General features: G+C 30.8%; 2 protein-coding genes and 1 long non-coding RNA gene across 9 annotated transcripts in view; 1 reads left to right on the top strand and 2 right to left on the bottom strand.

Annotated features, from left to right (window-relative positions):
• LOC126839697 (uncharacterized) overlaps positions 1-23,363 on the bottom strand; it is a 145,329-nt gene that overhangs the window by 53,598 nt on the left and 68,368 nt on the right. The gene's annotated exons all lie outside the window — the stretch shown is intronic.
• The window catches only part of LOC126839698 (uncharacterized), a 114,151-nt gene that overhangs the window by 65,188 nt on the left and 25,600 nt on the right, over positions 1-23,363 (top strand). The gene's annotated exons all lie outside the window — the stretch shown is intronic.
• LOC126839695 (kelch-like protein 2) lies at positions 7,556-12,787 on the bottom strand. 4 transcript variants are annotated; one of them, XM_050575104.1, is made up of 9 exons: positions 12,446-12,787; positions 11,992-12,105; positions 11,857-11,924; positions 10,613-10,739; positions 9,034-9,265; positions 8,770-8,945; positions 8,588-8,696; positions 8,332-8,485; positions 7,556-8,186 (listed from the first exon to the last, which is right to left on the bottom strand). In XM_050575104.1, exons 4-9 carry the CDS (start codon positions 10,660-10,662, stop codon positions 8,092-8,094), a joined length of 816 nt encoding a protein of 271 aa, XP_050431061.1. In that variant the 5' UTR covers positions 10,663-10,739; positions 11,857-11,924; positions 11,992-12,105; positions 12,446-12,787; the 3' UTR covers positions 7,556-8,091. The 4 variants fall into 4 exon arrangements, with proteins under 4 accessions (XP_050431061.1, XP_050431062.1, XP_050431063.1 ...); XM_050575105.1 differs by having other exon boundaries at positions 11,857-11,920; XM_050575106.1 differs by lacking the exons at positions 11,992-12,105; positions 12,446-12,787 and having other exon boundaries at positions 11,857-11,928.

Genomic DNA, 23,363 nt, shown 5'->3' with positions numbered 1-23,363 from the left:
TTTCTTTTTTTCTTTCTTTCTTTCTTTCTTTCTTTCTTATCTTTCTTTCTTTCTTTCTTTCTTTATTTTTTTTTTCTTTCTTTGTTTCTTGTCTTTCTTTGTTTTTTTGTTTCTTTCATACTTTTCTTTTTTCTTTCTTTCTTTCTCACTTTCTTTCTTTCTATCTTTCATTCTTTCTTTTCTTTCTTTTCTTTTTTTGTTTGTTTCTTTTCTTTCTTTCTTTGTTTCTTTCTTTACTTTGTATTTTTTTTTGTTTCTTTTATTTCTTTCTTACTTTGTTTCATTCTATCTTTGTTTCTATTTTTCTTTACTTTCTTTTTTTACTTTCTTTCTTTTTTTTTTCTTTGTTTCTTGTCTTTCTTTGTTTTTTTGTTTCTTTCTTTTCTTTCTTACTTTTCTTTCCTTTGTTTGTTTGTTTCTTTCTTTGTTTTCTTTGTTTTCTTTCTTTCCTTCTTTCTCTCTTTCTTTCTTTCTATTATTCTTTCAATCGTTCTTTCTTTCTTTCTTTCTTTCTTTCTTTATTTACTTTCTTTCTTTCTTTTTTTTTTTCTTTGTTTCTATTTTTCTTTACTTTCTTTCTTTCTTTTCTAACTTTCTTTTTTTACTTTCTTTCTTTTTTTTCTTTTCTTTCTTTGATTCTTTCTTTTCTTTTTTTTTCTTTTTTTCCTTTGTTTCTTTGTTTGTTTCTTTCTTTCTTAACTTTGTTTGTTTCTTACTTTGTTTCTTTCAATGCCGTCTTTCTTTCTATTTTTCTTTCTTTCTTTCTTTCTTTCTCTCTTTCATTCTTTCTATCTTTCTTTCATCTTTCTTTTTCATTCTTTCTTTCTTTCTTTCTTTCTTTCTTTCTTCTTTTCTTTCTTTTCTTTCTTACTTTTCTTTCCTTTGTTTGTTTGTTTCTTTCTTTGTTTTCTTTCATTTCTTTCTTTCTTTCTTTCTCTCTTTCTTTCTTTCTATCTTTCTTTCAATCTTTCTTTCTTTCTTTCTTTCTTTCTTTCTTTATTTACTTTCTTTTTTTTTTCTTTGTTTCTATTTTCTTTACTTTCTTTCTTTCTTTTCTAACTTTCTTTTTTTACTTTCTTTCTTTTTTTCTTTTCTTTCTTTGATTCTTTCTTTTCTTTTTTTTTGTTTTTTTCCTTTGTTTCTTTGTTTGTTTCTTTCTTACTTATCTTTGTTTGTTTTTTACTTTGTTTCTTTCTATGCTGTCTTTCTTTCTATATTTTCCTTCTTTCTTTCTTTCTTTCTCTCTTTCTTTCTTTCTATCTTTCTTTCAATCTTTCTTTTTTTCTTTCTTTCTTTTTTTCTTTCTTTCTTTCTTTCTTTATTTTCTTTCTTTTCTTTGTTTGTTTCTTTGTTTGTTTGTTTCTTTCTTTGTTTTCTTTCTTTCTTCTTTCTCTCTTTCTTTTTTTCTTTCTTTCTTTTCTTTTTTTGTTTTTTTCTTTCATTCTTTCTTTTTCTCTTTCTTTCTTTCTTTCTTTCATTCTTTCTTTCTATCTTTTCTTTCTTTCTTTATTTCATTCTTTCTTTCTATCTTTTCTTTTTTTGTTTGTTTCTTTCTTTCTTTGTTTCTTTTCTTTCTTTGTTTCTTTCTTTGTTTGTTTCTTTCTTTCTTTTCTTTCATTGTTTCTTTGTTTGTTTCTTTTCTTTGTTTGTTTGTTTGTTTACTTTCTTTCCTTCTTTCTCTCTTTCTTTTTTTCTGTCTTTCTTTCTTTCTTTCTTTCTTTCATTCTTTCTTTTTTTCTTTCTTTCTAGCTTTTTTTTCTTTTCTTGCTTTCTTTCTTTTCTTTTTTTTTTTTTTTTGTTTTTTTCCTTTGTTTCTTTCTTTCTTAACTTTGTTTTTTTTTCTTTGTTTATTTGTTTCTTTCTTTTCTTTCTTTCTTTCTTTCTTTAATTGTTTCTATCTTTGTTTGTTGTTTGTTTCTTACTTTGTTTCTTTCTATGTTGGCCTTCTTTCTTTCTTTCTTTCTTTCTTTCTTTCTTTCTTTCTTTCTTCTTTCTTTCTTTCTTTCTTTATTTTTTTCTTTTCTTTCTTTGTTTGTTTGTTTGTTTGTTTGTTTCTTACTTTCATTCATTCTTTCTTTTTTTCTTTCTTCCTAGCTTTTTTTTCTTTTCTTTCTTTCTTTCTTTCATTCTTTCCTTCTTTCTCTCTTTCTTTCTTTCTATCTTTCTTTCATTCTTTCTTTCTTTCTTTCTTTCTTTCTTTCTTTATTTCTTTCTTTCTTTCTTTTTTTCTTTCTTTGTTTCTTTCTTTACTTTGTATTTTTTTTTGTTTGTTGGTTTGTTTGTTTCTTTTCTTTCTTTTATTTCTTTCTTACTTTGTTTCATTCTATCTTTGTTTCTATTTTTCTTTTCTTTCTTTCTTTCTTTATTTACTTTCTTTCTTTCTTTTTTTACTTTTTTTGTTTCTTTTTTCTTTACTTTCTTTCTTTATTTTCTTACTTTCTTTTTTTACTTTCTTTCTTTTTTTATTTCTTTCTTTCTTTCTTTCTTTCTCACTTTCTAGCTTTTTTTTCTTTTCTTTCTTTGATTCTTTCTTTTCTTTTTTTTCTTTTTTTCCTTTGTTTCTTTGTTTGTTTGTTTCTTTCTTAACTTTGTTTGTTTCTTACTTTGTTTCTTTCTATGCTGTCTTTCTTTCTATATTTTCATTTTTTTCTTTCTTTGTTTCTTGTCTTTCTTTGTTTTTTTGTTTCTTTCTTTGTTTCTTTGTTTGTTTCTTTCTTTCTTTCTATATTTTCTTTTTTTTCTTTCTTTGTTTCTTGTCTTTCTTTGTTTTTTTGTTTCTTTCTTTGTTTATTTGTTTGTTTCTTTGTTTGTTTCTTTTCTTTCTTTCTTTATTTACTTTCTTTGTTTCTTGTCTTTCATTGTTTTTTTGTATCTTTCATACTTTTCTTTCTTTCTTTCTTTCTTTCATTCTTTCTTTTTACTCTTTCTTTCTTTCTTTATTTCATTCTTTCTTTCTTTCATTCTTTCTTTTTTCTTTTCTTTCTTTGATTCTTTCTTTCTATCTTTTCTTTTTTTGTTTGTTTCATTTCTTTCTTTGTTTCTTTTCTTCCTTAGTTTCTTTTTTTTTTTATTTCTTTCTTTCTTTTTTTCATTCTTTCTTTTCTTTCTTTTCTTTTTTTGTTTGTTTCTTTTCTTTCTTTGTTTGTTTCTTTCTTTACTTTGTTTTTTTGTTTGTTTGTTGGTTTGTTTGTTTCTTTTCTAACTTTCTTTTTTTAATTTCTTTCTTTTTTTTTTCTTTGTTTCTTGTCTTTCTTTGTTTTTTCTTTATTTCTTTCTTTCTTTCTTTCATTCTTTCTTTTCTTTCTTTTCTTTTTTTTTGTTTTTTTTCCTTTGTTTCTTTGTTTGTTTGTTTCTTTCTTAACTTTGTTTTTTCTTTCTTTGTTTATTTGTTTGTTTCTTTTCTTTCTTTCTTTCTTTCTTTCTCTCTTTCTATCTTTCTATCTTTCTATCTTTCTTTCAATCTTTCATTCTTTCATTCTTTCTTTCTTTCTTTCTTTCTTTCTTTCTTTCTTTCTTTCTTTTCTTTCTTTCTTTCTTTCTTTGTTTGTTTGTTTGTTTCTTTCTTTTCTTTCATTGTTTCTTTGTTTGTTTCTTTTCTTTGTTTGTTTGTTTGTTTTCTTTCTTTCCTTCTTTGTCTCTTTCTTTTTTTCTGTCTTTCTTTCTTTCTTTCTTTCTTTCATTCTTTCTTTTTTTCTTTCTTTCTAGCTTCTTTTTCTTTTCTTGCTTTCTTTCTTTTCTTTTTTTGTTTTTTTGTTTTTTTCCTTTGTTTCTTTCTTTCTTAACTTTGTTTTTTCTTTCTTTGTTTATTTGTTTGTTATAAATTATATTATTACGTATAATTTTATATATCATTTATTTTTATACCATAATCCATATTGTATTTATATGTACTAACTCAATCTATGATTTATCTAAGCAGCTATCACATTTTCGCCAGATTTATACAAAGTGGATGCCATGGCTGTCTATAAATTCACTGACAGTAATTATAATTTTTTTTATCTTAACTATACTCGTAATATTATGTAAACGTTATACTATTATGATTATAATCATAGGCGAACCTAAGACTTGATTTATAGTGGGGTCTATATAATATAGTAAATGTAATTTTTTTTAGAAAAAACACATACTGTTCTAAAACATGGTAAAAAATTTTAAAAAAAATTTGAACTAAATATCAACTAAAAAAAAATAATTTTTTTACAATTTGCCAATCAATTGTACCACATTTATTAAAACGTCAATTACTTTGAAAACACCCGAAAATAATTACCATTTTAAATAATATTAACCATCTTTAATCTTTGTCTTAAAATAAAATCGTGGGACATTTGTACGGTTTTTTTTTTTTAAAAAAATAAATATTTTTTTATTAATTCAAAATTTTTTTACCATTTTTTTAGAAAAGCATATTTATTTTAACTATATTCATAATATTATGTAAATGTTATACTATTATAACAAGAATAACAGCCGAAATTAGGACTTATTTTTTGGTTGGGTCTATATAATATCGTACATGTAATTTATCGAGTAAAAAATAATTACTACAATTTTTTTTAAAACCACATTTTCTAAAAAATATTTTTAAAAATCCCACGTTGTCAACAAATAAAATCTGTCTACAAATTAAACCAGACATGAAAAAATCGAATATTAGTTTACTCGGGCCAGAAGTAGAAGTTTGCTTTTCTGCTATAGTTTTCTTACTATATTCCTATTATAACAAGTAGTAGGAAACCATACTTAGACTTGCGGCCAAGTAAACTAATTACGATTTTTTCATGACTGGTTTAGTATGGAGACACGTTTTATTGTAGTATTTAATTAGTTCCTGTATTTTATAGCTTATGTTGAAACACTTTTTTTTTTACTTAGCGACCATTTACATTGAGTTAACGAAGCGTTTTTGTTGGGATTAATATAAACTAAAAATCCATTTAAAAGTCGTCATACTAAAAAAACGGGTGTGTGTGGTTATTTTTTAATGTCATTTTAATAGTTTAATAACCTCATGTTATTTTTTTTCAAATTTAAAAAATGCCTTAACTAATGCAAACAGATTTTTAGGCAGAATAAGTGTTATGTTCTTAACACCAAAGTGATACTAGATCAGAATTTAAAGACTGAATATAAATTAATAAAGTTACCACACTATCGTTAGAATAAAATAGTAATAAATGATCATACGATATATAGTGTACCTATATTATACTAGAATAAACAATAGTGGAAGAATCGAGTGTTTTATTTATTTATTTTTTATTTCATAAGAATTGTTTTACTTGCAACCTTTTTGATCACAAGTAGAAAATAATTATACATATCCAAAATGGTGTTTTCAATCAACGTATTTCACAAAATAAATAAAATATAATGAATAAATAATTAATAGAATATATAATTATTGCATTATATTAATGATCTCCCTAACGTTGGTTTATTATGATTATTTTACCTGATATAATACAAAATAATAAAAATGTTGAAGTGGGATAAATTTGAATTTGAGACCATGGCGTATATTTTTTTTATTTTATTCTTAAATTACTTATTTTCTAAGTCTTATTTAAAATTAAGATTATATAATAGTGTAGTAAAGAGTTAAGAACCAAAAAACCAAATTAATGAAATGGTCCTCACTAATTTAAGTGTTAAAAATTGCTTAAATTTCAAGACAATTTGCTTAAAACCCAAATACGCCTTATAAATATTGTATATTATAATTTTTAAGTTTTATATTTGCATTAAATAAATGAAAATAGTTTTATATAAAATAAATGAACTGTATTGCACAATCTACCCTTATTAGATTTAAATGTACTATATAGAGATGAAGTAGATTTGAATAAAAACAAAGATTTGTTTAAAAATGTATACATTATATATTACTTAATTGGCTAGGTTAGGAATAGTGTTATAAAGTGTATAGACCAATTAACTACTGGGCGGAATGCTCAAACTTTAAATTTTCCATAAAATAAAATTATGAAAAATATTCAAATCCACCTCATTATTCCCTATAATTTATGGGGCATAAAACATTTTTTTCAAATTTGACTGAGACATTCATTTAATTTGTTTTAAAACAGTTATTTAATGGTTAAAATTAGAGTCTATTGTTTTTTTTTTAATCGAAATCAAACAAGAATCTTACCCAATTTTTTAATACTAACTAGTATTGTAGTCGGTCGGTAATCACATAATTAATTAGTTTGTTCATTTTTTTTTTTCATTCCAGAGAAGGGTTTTATAATGTTTGTAGAAACAGGTAATAATATAATAATACGGGTTCTCGGATAAAATGTTATTATATATTACTTTTCTTGCAGATGGCGTAAATCCACAAAGTGATAAAAGTAAATATGAACTTTTTTAATTTAGTTTCTGGTAAAATTGTATTATTAAGTATTTTCATCGCAGGTAAACATCCAAATCAAGGGTGTATATTTATATATACATGAGTTGGGACATAGGGGTGATGGCTTATACTAGGATCAGGGAGGTCATAGTTTTTTTTAGAAATTATTATTACTGAAAGTATATTATTTACCTTTTAAATAAACATTCCCAACAAAATCTATGATAATAATATTCATAGACTTGCTAAATGAACAAATCGGTTATTTCAAATAAATACTTCTTAGCTGTGCTAGGTTTTTTTTTTTTAAATTAAACTTTTAGTTAAAGCTGTAATTTTAACCTAAATTTAATTAGCGCAGAGAGAGGGGAATGGGGTGCCCACGATTTGCTACTCCTATGGCAGAATATTTAAACACAGATATTTTAAAATTATGTAAAATATTTTATATAATATATATATATTGTATTTCATTAAAAACGTTTATGCTTTACAGCTCCGTTGTTTATTATAAATGAAAGGTGAGTATTCATATTATCAACGCTTTACTTGAAAAAAACACTTTCGACTTGAATTTTTACAAGGTCAAAATCAGTTAGGCTACCAGACTATCATACTACAAATAATTGTAATAAACTTTTGTGGGGGTTATATATAACAAATACAATAGTGTTTAGCTGGTTAACGTTTTCCATCGCTGATAATTAGGATATTTTTTTTTATTTATGGAAAAGGGGGACATTTTTTAATTGTTGACATTACCTCAAGTGAAAGATTGGCTGTGCTAAACCAAATAGGTATCTCCTATAGGGAAATATATATATATATTTTTTGTTCTGCACTGATATTTAAAAAAAAATGTATAACTATTTATTTTACTTGCCTATTAGTTACGATGATTGGGCCTATGTTGATATTATCAATAAGCTACTAGATAAGGATATAAGCAGTAATAATAGATACGGAAGACGAATTTTTTTCGAAATATCTAAAATGAAATTTGGAACTATAAAAGCTAATAGAGGATGATACATTTTGGGAAAAAAAGAAAATAAAACTTATTATTCTACAAATCATGAATAAAATATTATAATTACAATTGTCGAATAATATAATACATATTTTTGAATTTTAAATAAACATAAAATTATAATAGTTTTATTTTTAATAACAATATAATGTCATAATAATTAATAACACAATAAAAATATTTTAATCAACATATATATGTAATCATGTGTTTTTGGTACCTAATTTTCCTAAAAAACTTCTTTATAGCTATTGCAAAATATAACATAAATCCTCAACCAGTTAGGTGCTTATTTTTGTATAAGATATTTTTTTATATTTCTCTCTAGAGCAACTTTAGTCTAATCAGCCAAAACCGCTTGTTTCTCATTTTACCCTAGTCCCAAAAATCATCTGGAAATCTACCTTTATCACAGATTTACATTGATTTGAATATTTTAAACTATTACTTGACTTTATTTTATATTCTCCAAAAAGACAATAAGCACAAAAAAAAACATTACCTTTATCATATAATTTTTTACCGTTGGTGTTAACACTTTTTGTCGTCTAACCTTGGCTTAATCAAATATACGCAAAACACATGTGATATTATACTTTTTCGCATCTCTATGTAACCAAATGTTGAAACTTTAATTTTCAAATCGATTCCACTCAATACCAAGTAGATACATTTTGTGTGCCAGTATTAAAAAAGTTTAAACAAATTCAATTTGAGTACATCTTCCAAGAGTAACTGGCGGTTTTGATTTGATGTAAGTTTTGGTGATATTGTCTAATATGGCTCTCATAACTAATAAAGCATAACAATAATAATATTTATTTAAAAGACACATCATCAATATATTTCACCTATAGGCGCTATTGTATGTACAAGTAAAGGGCAACAATTTAGATTGAATGCACCCTCGATTGAAATATCAACAGTATATACGTACCATTAGTATTATTTCCCACTAATGGATGATTATAAATCCTTTGTAGTCCTTTTTTTGAAATTGAAGGTAAACGTAAATATTTCATAAAATTCGGTAAAAAGCCATTACGTTCATCTGTGTTATATCGTATCCAATCAACGATAAAATCAAATATCTATAAAAAAAAAAAATCTTAACTTAATATTGAATAATTGTAATTGGACCAACATTCAAATAAGTAATTTTTTTATTCCTTCTTCAGTTACAATAATTATACCTTTTCCTCAGAATCAATTACTAAATCATCGCGTGCAATAAACTCGACAACATCATCAAACTCAAAGTCATAAAGTGTTTCTAACGCTTGATCCAATGTCACAATTATACTAAAAAAAATATTTTTTTATTATTTGATAATTTAAATAATGTTGCGATCATATGTCGCACCAGATTACTCACTAGAAATATTTTAAAAAATATGACCAACAAAAATTGTAAATCTTTTTGTCTGATATTAATTTGGACTTTTTCATAAAACGCACACAATTTGTAGGATTTATGTTTTCTTTAATATATTCGCCACACAATTTTCTTATACCACTTACATCATACATTTCGGCAGCCATCAATAGTTTCTAAAAAAAAATAATATTATTAGGTAAATAACAATAGAATTATAACAATATATTTTATAAACTGTACATCCTATTGCGTGTTTTCTACCTCGCAATTGTTTTCTTTAACATCCAGTTTATAAGTATATGCAAATTCGACCACCAATTCTAAAATTGTAGAATCTATTTCTTTTATAAGAATCTCATTTTCGTTTTTCTCTTTAAAATGCCCGCTGAACATCTTATAAAACACATGACTCGCAGAAGCCAATATATTTCTGTGTGCTTCAATTTTTAAGCCTTCATCAGTAACCAAAGTTACATCACAAAATTCTTTGTGCCTATAAAAATAAATCAGTATTAATTTATTTATTTGCATTAGTAATTATAAATTACTACAAGATTCATATTTTAATAAAACGTTTTCTGAAAAGCAATATTCAAATATGCAATAAGTATACATAAATGTGGAATAAAAAAATTATCTTAAAATACTGTTTCTCAAAAAAAATATTTTATTGATAATTATGAGAATTAAATAAATATCGATAATAGTGTTTAAAAAACTATTTTTTTCTCGTTTTTTCGTAGTGTAAACCAAAAAAACAAAATTTAATTAGACAAAGCTCTTGAAATAGCCAAAGTATACGTTTAAATATTTTGAATATGTAAAAAAAAATGATCCATCATTTTTAAATGAGGGATGTGAATTTTTAAGATTTTAAAATTTAGTAACATTATTTGTTTTTTTTTTTTTTACAAATAAAGTACATTTTTAATATTATTGTTTCATCTAATGTAATAATAGCAAAAGTATTTACCCCAAAAAGTTTTATATATTTATGTATAAAGGTGATCATTTAATCGTGAACCACTCAATATCGCATAGGGTATAAGAAATTTAATATTTTTTTTTTAATTTTACCCCCCTCCAAACTTACTTTTTTTGATAACAGCTTTTCAAAGGCTTAAAGGGTAACGCATACATTTCATTAACGTTTTAAATTAAGAATAACGTACTTACATTTTTGACTGGTCGTTAACCAGTTTTGGATTAATTACTGTTGAAGTTATCAGAGTTTAAAAGTTTAAGGCAGGAGGAAAGGTGGAGTGTAGTATTATTTTAATCTGCGCGCACTTCCCTTCCTGTCCTAACTTTTAAACTCTTATAAATTTAAAACAGGTTAACGACCAGTCAAAAACTTAATTACGTTATTCTTAGTTTAAAAAGTTAATGAATTTAATGCGTTACTATTTTAGTATCAAAAATACAAAGTTTAAAAATTATGAAAAATTAAGATCACATTGTATAAAATGTCTAGGGGTGTGCTGCTGCTAGAACTGATACTAGATATCGGACGATATTAGTGGTACTCGTTTTATTGGTATCATTTTTTTTTTTTTTTGGAAAATCTGATATTTGGACCGATACCAAAAAAATAATCAATAGTACGTAATATGTAATAATGGTTTTATCAGGTATAAGTTTGTGATATTGGTTTTGTTTTAATACTGATTCTGATATTGAGTGGTTCACGAGAAAAATTATCACCCTGTAAATAATTAAGTAAAAAGTGCATAATTATACCCCAGGACTTTGCTATATTATATAAAAGGCCACAATTAAAATACAAACGTTAAACGGTAATAAATAATACTTGTACAAAACTAATCAGTTAATGACTTACTTATAGAATTGATACATTCTTTCAAAGTGTTCTTGCGTATTAACTTCCATAATTGTTTTGCTTGTATATAGATTATAGATATACTTTTTCTGTGTCTGGTTGTTAACTAATTGTAAAATTAGCTTACCTAAAACATATATAAGATACAAAATACAATTAATTTTCTATTAAAAAGACAAGGTAAAATAAAAAGTTTACAATCAAACAAAACGAATTGCCCGATTTCAAATAAAACTGTATCTCAAATGGTTAACGAGAAAAAAAATCATGTATGAAATTAAAAATTATGAAATTGTTTGACATGGTCGTTTAATCGTCACAACGGTTAATATAGTAAGCCTGAAACAAATTTTTAGAAATTCAAAGGTCGTAAAAAACATGATTTAAATATTAACACCCGATGAGTTGAGGTTTCAGTTTTAGTTCTAAGTACCCTGCTTGTATATAGTTATTTGTCTTCAGGTGTGAAATTGTTAATACGTAAATGAAGTTTTAAGTTTTCAGAAACATTACCTGGGTCTAAGAATACTAATCCAAACAAATTCTAAGCCTATTATTAATTATGGTTCAAATCTAATAATCTACAACTAATTAATCACAACGCCCTTTCTCATCACCTGATATCAAATAGTTTAGGTATATACAATTTTAAATTATTTAAAATATTACAAAGTTTTTCCTTATTTACCAACTAGTTATTTTAATGTGTCTTAAGGTAAGTATTAGAGCTTAAAAGATTAGTATGACAGTCAAAATGCTTTAAGAACCAGTGGATTTTATTTAATTACTACTATCTGACCCTAGCAGCTCTTATAAGCCATTGGGCTTATATATTAACAATCATCCATTAAGAAAAATTAAAAAAAAAGAACCCAACACATGTAACTAATATTTTGACATTGTTTTATTTTGTTATTGTTACTCAATCATTCAGTAAAATACTCGGAATTAAAAAAATAATTTTACATTTTCAAAAATAACAAATTAGGTATAACGGAACAGTAGAAATGGTTTTAATTGAACAGTGAAAAGAAAAAGAATATCCTGGATGCAAAAGTTGAATGAAATACAATTTGTCATTGAAAATCCCGTAAATACATAATCTAACTTGCTATTAATATGACATTTAAATAAACGAGTCTATAGTATATTTCTTATTTGTATCGTTTGTTTAAAGCAAAACATTTGTAAATTTATGAATATTGTTCATATTTACAAACTATAATAATTGTGCAACCACTTACGCCTTTAATTTTTCTATTTTGTAGTAATCTTAATAATCCGACAGCATAATTTAACAAACGATAGCTATCTTAACAACAAATAATATTACAAATTAAAAAAAAAACCAGGATTATTATGAAAAATGTTTAAGTTACATAACGTTGATGCCATCATGTTATCGATGCGTCGTTGTATTGGCCAAACAGACGATAAGATATTTTCTAGTAGGTTCCAAATATTCCAACTAGCTTTGCTATCAGCTGAATACGCTGGAAAAATATTTGGAATGCGTTTGTAGAAAGACGTCGGCATAACCAATACATTTTCAATGTTTCAAATGACACAAAACTACTAGTACGATTTGTAGGTAAGAAGCTAAGACGATAAAGATTAAATCTAGACAATAGACCATTTTGCCGAATAGATTAATTTAAAGTGGCGTTGATCCTGTGTCATTCACCGAACTCCGAGTAAATAATAAGTAATAAACAAACACATACCTATAGATTATGATTATATTTATTCACAAACAGAATTCTAAGTCAATGGAAGACAGACAACACGGCAATAATGTAAATAAATTAGAAATATAAAATGGTAGGTACTCACACAACGTAGAAACGTAAACCGCTGTCAAGGGCTGCTACTAAAAACTTATAATAAATTAATTACAGGCAAGACAAAACTCAATATTGTAAATTGCAAATTAAAACGAAATAACGAAACACGACGCAATGCGTTAGGTTACTCATAATAAAATTTAACTAAGTTATTATGATTGAAATCTAAAGATTTTCACGAATCGGACCCGTAGCAAAAACAATGAAAACAAATTGTTTCTACGGCGCTAAATCTATATTAACTAGTAATAATTCACAGAAATTCAGAGTGTACTAAACGAAATCTCAATTATTAACAACAACAAAATTTCTAGGTTTGTTTACACAGAAATTTTATAGAGACAGATTTGTGATATTGTGTGTTTGTGTGATAACGGGTAATTGCCACAGGCGTAAGTACGAAAACACGACAAAACGTCGCCCGACAAAACGTCACTCTTAACAAAAACTGCCTCTTAGTAATGCCAACACTAACAATGTGTATACTGGGTGATTGGTTAACAGCTATGGACCAGTCAATAACTTAGAAGATATTAGAATTTATTTAATTATTTGTTTTTTTATAATTTTATAGTTATTAGTTGGACAAATTTAATAAATTTTTTAAAAATACAACCCCATCCTTTATACGTTAAAACCGTATGAACTTGAGAATTTTAAATGGTAACGTATACATTTTATTAACTTTTTAAATCAAAAAAAATTTTCTGAACATTTTGACCGGTCGACAACCAGTTTTGGATAATTAGTGTTCAAGTTATTCAAGTTTAAAACTTAGGACGGGAGGAAGGGTGAAGAGTAGATATGTTTTTATCAACCGCCTTCCCCTCCCGTCATAACTTTTAAAATTGTCAAAGCTTATAAACTCAAGTTTATAAGATTTTAACATAAAGGGACGGAGTTATAATTTTAAAAAATATATTAAATTTGTCCCAACTAATAACAATAACATTAAAAAAAAAAAAATAATTAAAAAAATTCTAATATCATCTAAGTTATTGACTGGCACAATTTGCTGCCAGTATGACTTATTATTAAGGAGTAATTATTTCACATTTTATTCATTAATGTGCCAACGACTCAAACGAGGCTGTTTTTATAACGTTTTTATTAAAAATTATTTCCAGATGGCATTTTGAAAGTCGGACAAAAAGTCACAATGTATATTTTTCGCCACAAAAAAAAAACCGATATTTTATAATCTCTAGAAAAACTGTTTACCTATTATCTTTGTTTACTTTTTAAACGCATGAAGGTATTACCTATATATATTTTTAGTGCGTATTGCAAAGTGTATAGGTGTAAAATGGAAGTTATTATTTAAAAGGAACGAAAAAAATTATTCACAATAATTATTCGTATACCCTAACAACACATACTAGTACATTTCATTCGACGGGAATGTTCACAAAAAAGTTTTAAAAAAATAACTTCCATCAATAAACGTAAAAGTTCATAAAAAAACTTTTGTACATAAACATGTATAAATAAAGTTAAATTTTTACTTTTATTAATAACAGTTAATAAGGTTCATTCACTTAATTCTATCAGCTTTAACGATACAAATTAATTGTACCGCCTTTAACATTTACATTTAAAAACATAATTGATAACAACCAACATGGTTTTAGGGGGGGGGCGTTCAGTAGAAACTAATTTATTAATGTTTGTTTGTGTGTTTCTTTTCTTTTTTTGTTTCTTTCTTTCCTTCTTTGATTCTTTTTTTTTTCTTTCTTTCTTTCTTTCTTTGTTTCTCTCTTACTTTACTTTGTTTTTTTTTTGTTTCTTTCTTTCTTTTCTTTCTTTCTTTCTTTCTTTCTTTCTTTCTTTCTTTCTTTCTTTTGAGGAATTCATATCATTTTTCAGAATGGAAATTTGACTTAATAAGAACACAGGATAATGGAAATGCCAATGTTCTATTTACGCTAAATTTTTATACAGCCTCTAGGCACCTTAAACCTATGAAAATATCTTATTTCGACCATGAAGTTATAAGTTCTACTTTTTGCGGGGCACCATTTTTATTTTTTATCAGATAACTGCTTTAAATTATCTAAATTGTAATTATATGTATTAACTAATACTACGAATTAATTATATATTTATAGTTAAGCTAACTGCAGACTGAGTACAAAATACCCTATAGAAACTAGAAAGTATTCAATTTTTTTTTTTAGTATTCAGCAAAGCTTTATTAACTTTTTTAATTTAAATATGTAACATATGTATTTAGTTGATTTTTTTATTAAATAATAATTTACTGAACATTTTGACTGGTCGATAACCAGTTTTAAATAATTAAAATGGGTACACAAGACTTAATAGGGTTTCTCTAATATCGCATAACTCTGAATTTTAAAGACACGATTTTAACTACCGTCGATTAAAAACTTGTGAAAAGACCTTCAAGATTGTTCAATATGTGATTTGAAAGTCTTTGTGAAGAGGGCGATTTTTTTTAGCTACAATGGGAAGTATATGATTACAATATATTTTTATTTTTAATTACGGTACAATTTTAACTTTCCTATAGTGTACTTACAGTAAGCGAACACCGACAAATTTAATATTATCCTATCGTTGCGCCGAGCTGCATACATCGGACGCCGGATGGTTAAGTCGGTGAGCTATAGCCTATGAACATGGGGCCCTGGTACGATTTTGGTAGAATAGTCGTCGCATTTGAAACAAAGAAATTATTTTATGGGGTTTTTAAATAAATGTCGCTCGTTTTTAAGTTTAAAATGTGTTTTAATACTGTTATACTATGGTCTATATTACTATAGTTATGAACCTAATTGTTATAAAAAAAGTTCAAAAATCGTGTTAATTTCATTAATTTAAAAATTCTTTAAATCACTTGACACCAAATTAACTTAATTCTTGTAGTACTGCACATTAGAGTATGGACATCAGATTAAATTTTAGTATAAACATGTACCTTTGTGCTAATTTTCAGGTTTCTACCAATACGGCAAGTGCCTTATAATTTTGATGATGAGTGTGTAAGTACCTTACAAAAATGTAAACTTTGATATTCTCCCTCTTTGAAAAGGCTCAATTTGTGCAGTGTCCAAAGGTACTTAAGTTAAATGTATGTTTCAAATTTCAAATGTCCATATTAGGAGGAAGCAGAGATATGAGGGTGAGAAACCCCAAATGAATTGGTTCATGTAGGTATTTATACACTGGTATTCTTGAAATTTACCTTGGCGCACTGTCAAGTTGATATTCCAACCATTCTCATGCGTTTAAACCGTCGCTTAAAAACTTTTATTTTACCAATAATGGAAAGTATACGATTACAATATATTTTTATTTTAAATTACGGTATGTTTTAACTTTCCTTCAGTAGTTGAAAACCAACAAATTTAAAATTATCCTATCATTGAGCCGAGCTGCGTACATCTGACGCCGAATGAACATGGGACCCTGGTACGATTTTGTTAGAATATTCATCGCACTCGAAACAAAGGAATTATTTTATAGGGTGTGGCGTCCGACAACCGTGCTCATAGCGGTGGGATCGCGATAAAAGTTTTCATAATGGTTCAAACAATTGGCACCATTTTTAAATTCAAAATGTATTAATATTATTATTGTTCTATAATATTATTGCAGTTATGAACCTACTTGTTATAAAAAAAAATCAAAAATCGCGTACAACGGTTAGCCGTTTGAAGTATAGGTATTATTTATTTAAATTACTTGATGCCGAATTAATTCATTAGAGTCGTATTGGTAGTGATAATGGAATAGGATAATATCATCGTGACCTCTTTCTAACGCTATTCGTGCAATATGTGTATATTTTTTAACTGTAAACGTTTCCCAGAAAAAATTTAAATCGTTAATCGTTTGTTGTACCTAAATCAGAAGTCGATAAAAATGTTTAATAATATTCCGAGAGCTTACCGACATCTTCATGCCTTCTCACCTAAAATCTAAATAAAACTAATTTTCGGTTTCTGGTTTTCTCGGTTTTAAATCCCAGCGTGTTTTCTGCGAAACCATACCAGCGTCCATCGTGGTCACGGTTATCTAGGTAACCGTGGTCGTGGTCATGCTCGACGCATCGTAGGTCCTATCCGAGGGTCTCGAAAATGGTACCAGGGTCTCATGGCCGATTAACACCGTCCAGCGCGGCATCCAGTATCATAGTTGCCGCCGCCTGGTCTTCGTTGAATCGACGAAAGGACGCCGCACGGTTTACACATTTCTTATTCCGTCGCGTCGTTGCTCTATTATGCTGACAAACAGGAAGCGGGCCATACTTCTAATATACACCTTTAATACCAGTTTATTATTTTTTTTTAGTCCGTTGACGTTCTAATTTAATAAAAAAATATTATTGAGATCTGGAGCTGGATGGGTGTTTTCACAATTAACGAATTCAAAGAAACTTCTTTTGATTTCTGACATATGAGTGGGTTTCCCGGGCGTTTAACACACCTAGTTAATAAGTGGTATACTTTTGTTGTATACAAGCCTTTTTGGCAATTAGTACACTCGAGAATACATTTGGAGGGTTTCCTTGGTTCAACTATTACTAAGCAACGTAACAGTTTATTAAAATAGAGGAGGTAGAGATGCTGAAACTGAAAGAGTAAAGCAGAACTTTTTGTCTCGGAAAATTATAATTTCCGAGTCATCCCAACTAATTACACTTGGCTTTGATGAATTCCTACTAAATTTAAACGGCTTGGCTTATTATTTTTAACTATGTACAAAATTGTAATATATATGTATGCTATATCTTTGCCTTCGAGATTCAATGTACGAGTAGCGCATTGTTTTATTATCTAAATATAATAGTTAAGATAATAAAGACTTAATTGTTAATATGATGATGATTAATTAGAATATAATAATTGTAAGTTATTGTTATGAATAATAATATAATATATATATAGAGAGAGAATTACAGAATTTGTGATAAAAAAAAAAAAAATTGATAATAAAATATATTAAATGTTAGGATTTAAATGCATAAATATACCTAGGTACTGATTAAGTTAATTATTAAAAACAGGCTATGAAGTAAAGTGAGTAAGTTAATTATTAAAAACAGGCTATGAAGTAAAGTGAGCTTAAGTTGTTTAATTTTATATTGTAAAAACAAGATTATGTTGAAACAATTCAAATATAATAAAAAAAATAAAAAGTTGTTTAATCTAAATTTTCTGTTGAAGTTGCGTAATCATATATGTATTTAGTTCAAATATATAAAGTATTGAATTGCTGATAAGGTTTATGTACCAATATTATGTTTTCGTTTGTCGGTTTCATTTGAATAAAAAATATTTTCATATTTCTCAAAGAACCAACCTATGCTCGAAACGTTGATTGGCGTTAACATTTCTTGTAAATAACTTGTATAGCTTTATAGGTGAAATTTTTGTCGTACAGTTCTTCCAGTCTCATTTCTTGTGCTGTCTGTCTCCATGTCTATCAATAGTAATTCATAAAAAAAATTATTCCTATAAATACAACTAACTCAATAAGTGTTTGTATACAGAGTGATCCATGTGATATAAGACACTCATTTTGACACGGTCGGGTATTGCCATCACCGCGGTCTGGACTATTACCCGGACCGCGATGACAATACCCGGCCGGGCCGTGCTTCCCTAATTGCCCATTAAGCAAAACCCCGGCGCAGCTTATCAGCAATGTTGACCGCCGCCGGTAACATAAATACGGCCGTCACCGGACCGCCGTGCATCAATAGTATTATTATTGTCGTGTAGTACTATAGCGTAATAGAATAAACGGTGACTAACGTAAACAAGTGTTGTTATTTTAATTATTACTAAGGGTTTAATTACTCCGAACGTCTACGGCCACGACAATTGGCGCAGTTGGTAGTTTTACAAATCTTGAGAAAAAAAAACCGTAAGTACAACATTTTATTTAGTACAATTGTTTTTTTCCACGACCAAAAAATTTTTTTTTTAAGTGAAAAAAAAATTAAATAAATAATTTTAAGCGGCGCAGTGAACGGGTGTACGCATTAATATATCGCAGTATAGTAGCATTACTATTTTTTATTTTTTTTTTTGTGTTGAAAAAAAAAATCCCCCGTTAGTTAATTCTCGGTACGATAGCGCTCAATATATAAATATTATATATACATATAAATTTTGTTTTTTTTATTTGTTGTGCTTTAGTTTGGATATAAACCCGAAATGGCAAACAAATATTTAATGGAGCTTAATATCGATGAATTAAAAAATGAAGCGCGGAAACGGAATCTACAGACGCAAGGGACTAAAGCCGACTTGCTAATCATGTTGGAAAGTCACTTGTTGAACGTAGAGAAAGTTGAGCCCGCCAATGTAATATTTAAGTTGGATAGTGTCAAAAACCAGTCCATTAGTGACGCCAATGATGACGGTAAAAACCAAAACGGTATAAGTGACAACGTCAAGGAAACTCGACGTCTGTTAGACGGCCCCGAAATGGAAAACCGTCTAGGCACACTGGAAAACGGTTTTGACACGATATCCGACCGCGTAGTAGGTTTAGACACGGACATCGACATTATTCAAAACCGACTAAAACAATTTAATTTGTTAATTGGGAGAATAGGTCGATTAGAAAATATTTTAGCCGACTATGGACTCCTAAAACCGTTTGCAACGGAAACGGACCAACCGACGGAAAATATAACGTTGTCTAAACACGCGCAATCTTTGTCTTACCCTAAACCACACCAAAATGACGGAATAAATCAGGAGACAGTCAGCCACTCGTCTATGTACCCGTCTTGTTCAAAAAACGGAATAGACCCGCCTACTGCCTCCTCAAATTTTGAACCGGTTAAAAATAAAAGTGTTGGTTTAGGAACCGAATATAATGAAATTTTATTCCCCAACCCGATTAATTTTATAAACGGAACCACCGGACAGAGCTCGAATAATTTTTTTTATCAAGAACCACAACACAACATAAGTGGAATGGTAAAAAATAACTATGGGCGTCCGAGTGGTCAACCGAATGTAACTTTTGGAGAGGGAATAATTTTTAATAAGCACGGGCTAAATAGCACGGCTCATCAAAATTCGTTTTTATTACCGCAATATAAAATAGATGTTGTCCGAAATTCTTTACCCGAGTTTAGCGGAAAGAAAGTTGAGGACCCCAAACGGTTTTTGAGCGCCGCCGCTAGCGTACTCGTCGAAGCTGATGTGCCCAACGAAAAATGGGTAAAAGTGTTAACCCCACAGTTAAAAGGCAGCGCAGGCACTTGGTGGGGAACACTGCGCGCTCTAGACCCCTCATGGCCCGAATTTAAAACCGAGTTTTTGGAACAATTCGACGGCCACGGGATAAGGAAACAAATCCGCACAGAACTGTTAAGTTGGAAACAAAACCCGACTCAGTCTTTGCGCGATTTTGTGTTAGAAAAATTTCAACTGTTTCGGCGCCGCGATTGTGGCTTATCCGAATTAGAGGCAGTTGAAACGGTATCCGACTTAATGCGCGCTGAGTATCAGGCTCTCGTTCGTGTAAACGCACCGCAGTCATTTTTAGAGCTAAGGGCGTTAGCGACAAAAATCGAGGTGAGTCGCGAACCGGAAAAACCCCCGTACGTGAAACATACGGCTCCGGAGTCGACCGCGCGCAATAACCCACGGAAAAAACCGATTGAATGCTGGCGCTGTGGTGGCCCACATTTCAGTAGGGGCTGTGGAAAACCGACAAAGCCGTCGGGAAACGCGCAGAAGACCGGGTGAGGGAAACCCACTCCGGTCAAAAAATTGATAGGGAAAAACCCAGTAGGCAGGGAAATACCCGGGAAAAACCCGAATCTTCGGAAGTACCGGTAAAACCACTCTTTGGGGCGTCCCTTAAACGCGACTCTGTAAAAGAGGGCGAAAAGCTGGCGCGCAAACCCGAAAAAATGGTAAATACCCCCCTACTAGACCTACTTAATATGAACAAAACGGACATACCGACGGAAGTGGTTATATCACGAACCCGACGCGATTCAGAAACCGATTCTTTATATGAATTACGACAACAATTTGCCACACATGTCAACGCTACTCTTGATGCTCAACGACACCAAACAGAGGAGTTAACCGGCGACGCTGAAGTAAGCGAGCCGAGCGAAAAACTCAAGAACTTGATGGTGATCGACGGACCGGTTCAAGAGGAAGAGCGTAACCAGACCGACAGGAGTGTAATGCCAACACCGGCAGTGGAATTGGAGTTCCCGTCAGGCGAAGTGGTGGCACTACTGGACTCTCAAGCTGGACGGACTTATGTACGGAAATGGGTTGCCGAAAAATATGGGAATCCGATATCAGGACCGGAAGTAGTAGCCCGTATGGCTGACGGAAGAGTCATCAACGTGAACGGCTACTGTGAGCTCCATGCAAAAATATCGGGACTGGAAGTTAGAATCATGGCGGCAGTGTTAGATCAGCTCACAACGGACGTGTTGCTGGGCCACGACTTCCTAGTGGAACAAGGTGCTTCATGGGACTACAGCGCTGGTACTATTCATCTGGGCAACGACCAGAGGAAGACTATCAGTTGGCGACGGCCCCAGAAGACAGAAGAAAATACGCTTAAGCCGGTAGACCTGACAGAGGTGGAACTACCGGTAGGCTATATTGGTGAACAACTAAGGAATGTGTTAACACAGTACCCTACAGTATTCAGTGGACAAGTTGGTCGGACACGGATAGTAGAGCACGAGATACGTTTAAACGACCCAAAACCCGTAGCACTAAACCCGTATCCATACACCAAGGACAAGAGGGTAAAGATCAACGACACGGTCAAGGAAATGGAGGAACAGGGCTTTGTAGAACCAAGCATATCGCCGTGGGCCGCCCCTGTAGTACTAGCAACTAAGAAGGACGGTACACATCGGTTTTGCGTGGATTACAGGCGCTTAAACCTCCAAACCGAGCCCGACGCATACCCTATGCCAAACTTGCACGAATTGATCCGGACAATGGGAGGAGCCGAAGTGTTTAGCACATTGGACCTAAAGTCCGGTTATTGGCAAGTGAGCTTGAGTCCAGAAGCGCGTCCACTTACCGCATTTCGTACTGATAACGGTCTTTATCAATTTCGGGTTATGCCGTTCGGACTGCGCAACTCTCCAGCCACATTCTGTCGCCTAGTGGATGAAGTATTCCGAGGTTATGTGGGACAGTTTGTACGAGTGTACTTGGATGATATTGTGGTCTTCTCAAAAACCAACAAGGATCATCTCTACCACTTACACAAGGTACTAGAGCGCCTAGCCAAATTTGGACTAACGTGCCAACCAAAAAAGTGCAAATTTGGAACGCGAAATATAAACTTCCTTGGACATATGATCGATGGTCAAGGAATCGACACGGAAATCGGAAAATTGGATATCATTAGCCGCTTTCCCACACCAAAACGACTGAAGGAGCTTCAGCGTTTTCTGGGAGTTTGCGGATGGTACAGCCAGTTTGTAAACCGATACACGGAACTCACAACACCGTTAACGAACCTGTTAGCCAAAGGGGTCAAGTGGCACTGGACGAATTTGGAACAGGACTCATTCGAGCGGGTAAAGTTAGCATTAGTATCAGCACCAAAACTCAGCCCTCCGGACTATTCAAAACCGTTTTGCGTACAAACGGATGCAAGTGAGGTGGGCGTTGGTGCCATACTGTATCAACGCGGGACACAGCCACATGAGAAAAGGGTCATCAGTCACGTGAGTAAGAAATTGAACTCAGCACAAACCCGTTACTCAGCAGTGGAGAGGGAGTGCTTAGCTATCATTTTTGCGGTTGATAAGTTCCGTCCTTATCTGGAAGCCAGGAAATTCGAATTGCTTACAGATAGTGCGGCATTAAAGTGGTTACAGACGGCACGGGATAATAATAGTAAGCTAACCCGATGGGCACTTACCCTTGGAACTTACACTTTCGATATTAAACATGTGCCCGGAACCCAAAATGAAGCTGCAGACGCACTATCAAGAAATCCGGCAGATGGACCAACGGTGGACGAGGAACAACTTGAAAACAACCTCATTGAACCACCGCTTGGGGACAAACCAGCAACACATAAGGACGAGCTGTTCAAGATATCCGGACACGACTTTACCGATCACCTTACACTGCAGGAGATCACCGAATGGCAACGGAATGACCCAGACATTCAAAATCTGATACAGATGACCAAGCAAGACACCAGAGAACAACCATTTCGACTCGAAAAGGACTTGGTGTACCGGATAACTCCACGAGATGAGGGCGATGATATCATAGCCATAGTAATACCCGCCAATAAACAGGAACGGATACTATGGAGATATCACGATCATGAGACTGCCTCGCACCCGGGTTGGAAAGAAACCTGGAGGGCCATACAAAACCGCTTCTACTGGAAAGGGATGCGGGAGATGGTATTGCAATACGTCCGGGAATGTCGAGTATGTGCTTGTACAAAACCACTCAACAGGAAACCGGAAGATGCGATATCAACACGAGTACCGCGGCAGCCTTGGGAAGTCCTGAGCATTGACCTTATGGGGCCTTACCCCCGATCAGCTCGGGGTAAAACGTTTATACTCGTCGTAACGGATTGCTTTAGCCGATGGGTAGAGGCTTTCCCCATTGGAACCGCAACAACTCGGGTGATTATAGACGCGTTGGAGCGCGAGGTATTTCCACGTTTTGGGTTCCCCCGCGTACTACTATCAGACAACGGCCCCCAATTTGTGTCAAAGGCAATGAAACAGGCGCTGAACCACTGGGGAACAGAAGGGTGGACCACTCCGGTCTACCACCCACGAGCAAACCCAGTGGAGAGACGGAACCAGGAGCTAAAAAAAGGTCTGCGAGCTCAACTGCGTGATAAACCACATCGTCTATGGGATACGTGTTTACCCTCTTTACTGTTCG

The sequence above is a fragment of the Adelges cooleyi genome, unplaced genomic scaffold, assembly GCF_023614345.1.
Source record: "Adelges cooleyi isolate 19-005CV unplaced genomic scaffold, UGA_ACOO_1.1 ACOO_flye_CR_arks_rails_tigmint_CR_PRNA_307, whole genome shotgun sequence".
NCBI lineage: Eukaryota > Metazoa > Arthropoda > Insecta > Hemiptera > Adelgidae > Adelges > Adelges cooleyi.
This window is presented reverse-complemented; position numbering and strand designations above follow the sequence as displayed.